General features: G+C 34.2%; 1 protein-coding gene across 1 annotated transcript; it reads right to left on the bottom strand.

Annotated features, from left to right (window-relative positions):
• Positions 1-90: 90 nt before the first annotated feature.
• On the bottom strand, positions 91-6,151 carry arg1 (arginase 1). Its single transcript, XM_043253228.1, has 8 exons — positions 5,901-6,151; positions 5,683-5,755; positions 3,694-3,868; positions 3,458-3,617; positions 1,579-1,673; positions 1,389-1,493; positions 1,149-1,285; positions 91-761 (listed from the first exon to the last, which is right to left on the bottom strand). The coding sequence occupies exons 1-8, from the start codon at positions 6,003-6,005 to the stop codon at positions 598-600; spliced, it is 1,014 nt and encodes a 337-aa protein (XP_043109163.1). The 5' UTR covers positions 6,006-6,151; the 3' UTR covers positions 91-597.
• Positions 6,152-7,349: the final 1,198 nt, after the last annotated feature.

Below are 7,349 nucleotides of genomic sequence, written 5' to 3'. Positions count from 1 at the left end.
CTCCTCAACCAAGTCTGTCTGCAATGACAAGAATAAACAGAGACAGACTAAATCCAGAAGAACTTTGGCAACGTCTTCAAGAAACCAAAATATTTTTCAATAAAATGATTATTTTATTTCTTGCAATAAACATTGTTAATCATCCAAGCATCTAAAAAAAAAAGACAATCATAGTTTATGCACAAGTTCTGCATATATACTGTGGTATAATTTGCATATATCTTTGGAATTCACTTTTGAACAGAAATAAAATTACTTTTAAATTCTATTTTAAATGGCACGATGGCCTAAATAATGATAACAGTAAATATAACTAAAATACACTCTTAAAAATAAAGGTGCTTCACGATGCCATAAAATAACCTTTTTTGTCTAAACGGTTCCATTAAGAACCTTTACCATCTTAAGAATCTTTCTGTTTAACGATGGGTTCTTTGTGGCAAAAGGCTCCTCAAATTATAAAAAGGTAAAAAGAAGATGGTTCTTAAAAGAACCTTTGAATTAATGTTTCTTTGTGGAACCAAAATGGCTCTTTGGCATCACTGTGAAGAACCTTTTAAGCACCTTTTTTTTTTGTAAGAGCGTAAAGCTTGTGATTTATGGATTTGGAATTTGGTAACTGGGCTCATGAGACCCCTCACGGACACGTCCGAAGCAGCCCAGTAACACATCCACTGCAGCATTTACTGTTGATTTAATTTCATGATCTGTTTTGCCCAGGTTTGGGTTCACTTCCACCAAGTCTACAGCAGAGAGAAGACCTGGAGGGAAGTCAAAAAGGGGGGAAAGGTGAAAGACAAAAAAAAAATCATTAATTTCAAAAGCATGAATAAAAATCTGTTTCATTATTAATGTTTAGCTTAAGTGCCTTTGTCAAACTAGTGAGTGACAGCCTAATTTTTTAAGAATTAAACACTTCTTTTAGCCACGTATCAAAGGAAGAGGGTGAAGTGTACGCTTACAAAACAGAAAATGTTATATATTTAATTATTAACTGGGTTGTTGTTTTGAAAGTGACACAAATGGGCGATGAATCCCTCAGAAAATCGGCTTGGAACTTGCTTAATTTCAGAAAGGTCAAATAGCTGCCAGTTTGTTAGCATGGAAGTTTTTACCAATTAGAGATGTACATATCCTCATGTTCTCACCTGTCTGACAGACGTGTTCAGTGATGTAAATGCCCTCTCTGTAGGTCAGTCCTCCAGCCACAGGTGTGCCTGTTGCAGGTGAGATCGAAGGGTCCAGTGCATCGATATCAAAACTGAGGTGGATTGGTTTTTTCACCCTGATCCAGAGAGAGCAGCAATGTTTCAATGCATATGTTCTCGTATGAACATTTTTTTGAAAATTGGGTCATGAAAAACAGAAAATAAGTCACACGCACGTACTTTGAAAACATGTAATCACACGTCTGCTCCATCACTTTTGCTATTCCGAGCCGATCAACCTCTGTCATGGAGAACGTTTTGATTCCAAGGTGCTTCAGGATGTAACTGTGATGCAAGAGTGATTTGGACTTTGCAAATCATGAACTATTTTATATGATGCATAAATATTTTGTAGAATCTGCAGACTTACTGTTCTTCTGGGTCCACATCTCTTAGCCCAATGTAGACAATGTCCTTAGCTGCTACACAAGGCTTTAACCATGAGAAATTTGGAATTAAGGGGATCTAAGAAAGATCATAAAATGCCATCTCAGTTACAGCTAAAGGAGTGGATCCTGTTAAAGGGATAGTTCAGGCCAAAATGAAAAATCTGTCATTAATTACTCACCGTAATCATTCCAAACCCGTAAGACCTTCGTTCATCTTCAGAACACAAATGAAGATAGATTTGATGAAATCTGAGAACCATCTGACCCTCCATAGACAGCAACACAACTGAAATGTTCACAGGTTCAGAAGTGTAGTAAATACATCGGTAAAACAGTCCCGGTGCCATCAGTGGCTCAACTTCAGTTTTGCGACACTATGAGAATACTTTCTTTTGTAGAAAGATAACAAAATAACACAAAACTTTTCCCCAGAGTTCTGCCATTTTAGAGAGTATCACATTGCATACGCATTCTTTAATGTATTTGAATATTCAGACTTGTTTACATTCAGGGGAAAATGTGCATATGCATTGTGATACTCTCTAAAATAATTTGAGGAAAAGAATAGTTGAGGACTACCACGTATTTACTATGTTTCTGGACCTAGCTACTTACGTTTCTGAACATTTCAGTTGTGTTGTTGTCTATGGAGGGTCAGATGGCGCTATAATTTCATCAAAAGTATCTTCATTTGTGTTCTGAAGATGAATGAAATTCTTACAGTATTGGAACGAAGGTGACTAATTAATGACAGGATCATTTTGGGGTTAACTGACCTGTTAATAATTTCACCTAAACAAAGAGGAATAAAATACACTGCTCCAAAAATTTAAGGAACACTTTAAAATGCCCCATTATGGATTTTTTTGAAAGTTTCATGTAGTGTAACACAGCTCTAGGTTTTATCTGAACGTCTACAAGTCGTTTTTATAATGAATCGATACCATGAAACACCATTTGTTGGTCTTTTCGCGTTGGTCTGAATGAAAATGCAAATTTATTCTTTGTCACTAGGTGCCGCATTTGGAGAGTTGAAAACAAACAGCTCTAACAAACGCTACTTTATCAGGAACTGCAGGCATGATGAAAAGAAAATAAGACAAATTGGGAGGGGTTTGGAAAATCATTAAACAAATAGTTTAGGAGTCATTGAGCAAATAAGGTAAAAATAATTTTAAGACAATTTAAGACAATTAAAGAATTTTTTGACCTTGCATGTATGTCAACCTGTGGTTTGGGACTCCCAAAACCAAATCATGAGCCTTTCATAACCCATAATAGGGGCAGATCTCAATGGGAAAAAATGTCATGCTGGATATTTGTATGATATGCACTCTGTATTTTGTAAGGAATGAAAGGATAACACACAGTTTGATGGAAATGAAAATATCAACCTACAGAGGACTGAATTTTAATAAAAAACAAAACAACTAATTGAAAGAAAAATATGCAGCAGGCTAGTCCATTTAACAAAAAATGTAATTACAACAACTATGGTACCCCCATGCGCTTGTATGCAACAACATTGTGTCCTCTTTTTTTTGAGCACAAGAATCTAATGGGAATCATGAATTACTGCATGCAATTATAGTTATTGTCAAATTATGTTAATGGAAATGTTTTTTGTGTAATTTGTATATAACAATAATGTCACAAATAAAAATAATTCCAGTGTTTATTGCTACCTATTGTTTATGAGTGTGCTAAATGCACAGGCACTGACAGCTGCATGTCAGCCATGGTCAGGAAATTCGAACATAGGAGAACTTAAGAGTAAGACTGACAGTAACGTAATGACTGTGTAACATATAACACAAACTTTAACTTTAGGTGCTGAAATGATTAAAGATCATCAGTCACCTTTGAGTGCAGTTCGTGGATGAGGTAAGACATTGGTTGGCCGTGAATATTTCCCGTTGGTGTGGTTAAAGGTGTGTTGATGTCTGCGTGCGCATCCACCCATAAAACACTCAGCTCATGTCTTGAGGCGGCATGACCGGAGATCGAACCGATTGCCAAGCTGTAAAAAACAGCAATCATAAAACTGAGAATAGGTTCAAACATTAAACTGAAAAGAAGCGGGAGCACACAATGACCTGTGATCTCCTCCCAGCATCACACAAGTATTGCCATCGCTCTTGATCTTCTGCACGGCTTCTGCTAGCAGCTCATTGGCACGGCCGACTGCTCTCGGGGTCCTCAGTCTGCCAATCGGCTCATCATTGGGAACATCCTTAAAAGTCAGGTTCCCATAATCCTTAACTACACAACCTGGAAAGTTACAGAGGGCTTTCTGTTATCATTTACACATAACGGACACGATTTAGTAGCTTTAACACACAAAAGAAAAAGGGTGCTGGCCTTTCTTTCCATACAATTGCACTTTTTAACCTCCTTATTCTTTATGTTTTCTAAGATTGTAGAAGAAAAATTACATTATATAACATTATAAAACAAACACGCAAGTATCTTCTTTTGCTTCCGAAGGGCAATACAATATTGGGAAAAAAATTTACATATTCATCGTGTTCAAAAGTTTTCACCCCCGGGTCTTAAAGCTTTTTGTTTCCTTCTAGAGCATGAGTGAATGTTTCAACCTTTTTTAACAGTTTTGTTTGAGCCCCTAAAACTGGAAAAGTGACGAATCAGGACATGGAGGATTCTGAAGAACAGTGCTCAGTTTAATTGAACAAATAAGGGACTCATGATCAACCGACAAAAAACAAAAAAAAACGATAGTAGATCATCCAAGTTAACACACACAGTATTATCAACCAAGGGTTCTCAAACTTTTGAGGGGGATTATTTTTTTGGACTATATGTAAACATTGTACTAAGTAAAAAAAATGTAATTCATTTTGTATAATCTTTCTTATTTTGGGGGTGCCCAAACTTTAGCATACCACTCATATTCAGTAAGCATAAACATTTATTTTGGATGTGATTAATTGCGATTAATCGTTTGACAGCACTGTCAAAAAAAATGTGGAGACCGAACATTCGCTTAGGAAGTTTCAAAAAATGTGCTATCTGTTGAATTATTAATTAAATGCTGTTGAAAGAATCCTTCTGATGTGTAAATAGCATGGAATGAATATTTCAATAAATCACTCATTTCAGACAGTCTGCCACTCATTGAGCTTTTCAGACCTGTGGAGTTCTATTCTGCCTTCAGCTCAAGTTTTTAAACATTACACGGGTTTGTTTGAGCTTAGATGTGCAAATACACGCTCGACTCTTATTCAGTAACAGAACTCAATCCAAAATATTGCGATTCACATAGAAAGGGGAGTAGTGCAACGTCAGTGTTACTGCTCCTATGAGATCACATCTTAGGTAAATAAATAAAAACCACACTGGTCCTAGCATGGCATCAGTCCCAGCTGTTTGTTTAAAGTCATCCTATAAAGCGTTTAGACATTTAGACAGATCCAACACAGTCTCTGAAACATTTAAAGCATTTAGAATTGCATGATAAATTTTGATAAATAGTGATTTAAAACAATTTAAAACAGTGATAAATAACAATTGTGTGACCTTAAAAATAAACAGCTGGAGGAATTATATAATACATAATGGCTAGTTGACAAATAACTTATTACCATTCTTACGTAAAGATTTAGGTTAAACTTTAAATGAATTTATGTACAGTACAGCTTATATTTTTTATGCTATAACTACTCACAGTTGATATTTCCATTTAATCACACTTTAACTATCTAACATGCAAACAGCCCTTTTAATCTTAGCTTTTTTTTATATATGCCTTTTATATTTGACATAATGATTTTTCCTTTTTATGTACATACAATAGTTAGCACTTTATTTTACAATGCCCTTGTTACACATACATACTATAGTAAAAGCAGTAAAAATTATGCACAATTATATGCAACCCTAAATCAAATCCTAATTGTTATATTAACTGTACAGTAGCCTAAGTACATTATTAATGTATATTTTATTCAGTCGGCTACATGTGACATGAACACCTTAAAATAAAGTGTAACAGCGGATTATTGTAGAATATTTTAGAAGCATTATACTGCACTCAGAATGATAAATATCAGGTGTAGTAGAGGTACCTTGCCCTTTAAGTTTCTGCACCAATCCAGCAGCTCGAATGAGGTCCGCTCCTCTCTGCACACCATCTCTCTGCTGCAGTAACAGTCAATAACATGAGCGCTGGACCACTACCACACTGCACCATGCACGGATTTATACGCACGCATTCTTTTTTACATGCACGTGTATCATTATTTCAAAGGAGGATAGGACGTTTCCGAGGGGGTTTATATCTCACCTGTCCTTTAGAAAAAGGAGCACCTATTATTCCCACACAGTGATGATGATGGAAGTCCCTTCTGAGCATGTGAAAAGCGGATCGTAATCCGCTGAAGCTCCTCATCACTGTTATGATTTATCCAGCAGCAGTCTGGTATAAGCGGCTCTAAAATCAAAGCAGATTACAGGACGTGTGACGACACGCAGCCCGGTGACAGTAATTGGGCCGCTCGCGCTCTTCTGTCTTAATATTTCTTTTCTGTTTTGCTCAAGAAAAGTAAACGGGGAAGAACTGATTTTAGATGACGCCGTCGCCTAATTTGCATACGCAGCGGTTCATTAGCATAAATAGCTCATATAAAAAGATAAACTTCTAGAAGCCTATGGATCAGGTCTTTTTTAGGTATTATTTCAGTTAAGGTTAAGTTTGAAAGTGACTAAATGCAATTTACTGTTTTAGTTAACTGTAATAATCTCTCTCTCTCTCTCTCTCTCTCTCTATATATATATATACACAGTATATATATATATATATATATATATATATATATATATATATATATATATATATATATATATATATATATATATAGTACTTAGACTACTATACAGTTAATAACAATTAGGATTTGATTTAGGGTTGCATATAGTTGTGCATAATTTTTTGCTTTTACTATAGTATGTATGTGTAACAAGGGCATTGTAAAATAAAGTGCTATTGTATGTACATAAAAATGAAAAATTATTATGTCAAATATAAAAGGGATGTTTGCATGTTAAATAGTTAAAGTGTGATTAAATGAAAATATTAAACTGTGAGTAGTTATAGCATAAAAAAATATAAGTTGTACTGTAAATAAATTCATTTAAAGTTTAACCTAAATCTTTACGTAAGAATGGTAATGCGTTATTTGTCAACTAGCCATTATGCATTATATAATTCCTCCTTTATTTTTAACATCACACAATCGTTATTTATGAAAATGCTTTAAATGTTTCAGAGACTGTATTGGATCTGTCTAAATGTCTGTATATATATATATATATATATATATATATATATATATATATATATATATATATATATATATATATATATATACACCCATTTTAATTAAATTTTAACAATTAAGTTTGTTCATTTACTCAATACTTGCTACACTTTACAACTACACTGACTGAATTGCATGTGAAACCAAGTCACTTTTATTATAGTACTTTAACAATACACATTGTTTCAAATAATCTTTACAAGGATTAAAAGGAAATATTATTCAATAATGTAACAGAGAGCTAATGTTCCTCATTCAGTTTTGTTGAGAAATTTGATCAATTTAAGTTATATATATTCATTAGTTATCATTTAATAGTGTTAGTACGAGCACTTTTAATAATATTGCTGAATAGGAAGTGTGGGAACTGAGGAGCTAAATAATAATAATAATAATAATTATGATTACAAAATATA

This window comes from Puntigrus tetrazona, chromosome 12 (assembly GCF_018831695.1).
Source record: "Puntigrus tetrazona isolate hp1 chromosome 12, ASM1883169v1, whole genome shotgun sequence".
Lineage (NCBI taxonomy): Eukaryota > Metazoa > Chordata > Actinopteri > Cypriniformes > Cyprinidae > Puntigrus > Puntigrus tetrazona.
Note: the sequence above shows the minus strand (reverse complement) of the source record. Positions and strands in the feature narration are given on the sequence as shown.

What these genes read in the sequence shown, in the direction of transcription:
- arg1 (XM_043253228.1), bottom strand. Translation starts at nt 6,005, where the DNA reads ATGAGGAGCTTCAGCGGATTACGATCCGCTTTTCACATGCTCAGAAGG. An exon ending in CTCCTTTTTCTAAAGGACAG is followed by an intron (nt 5,756 to 5,900) that starts GTGAGATATAAA and finishes CTGTTACTGCAG; the next exon opens with CAGAGAGATGGTGTGCAGAG. An exon ending in TGAACACGTCTGTCAGACAG is followed by an intron (nt 762 to 1,148) that starts GTGAGAACATGA and finishes ACTTCCCTCCAG; the next exon opens with GTCTTCTCTCTGCTGTAGAC.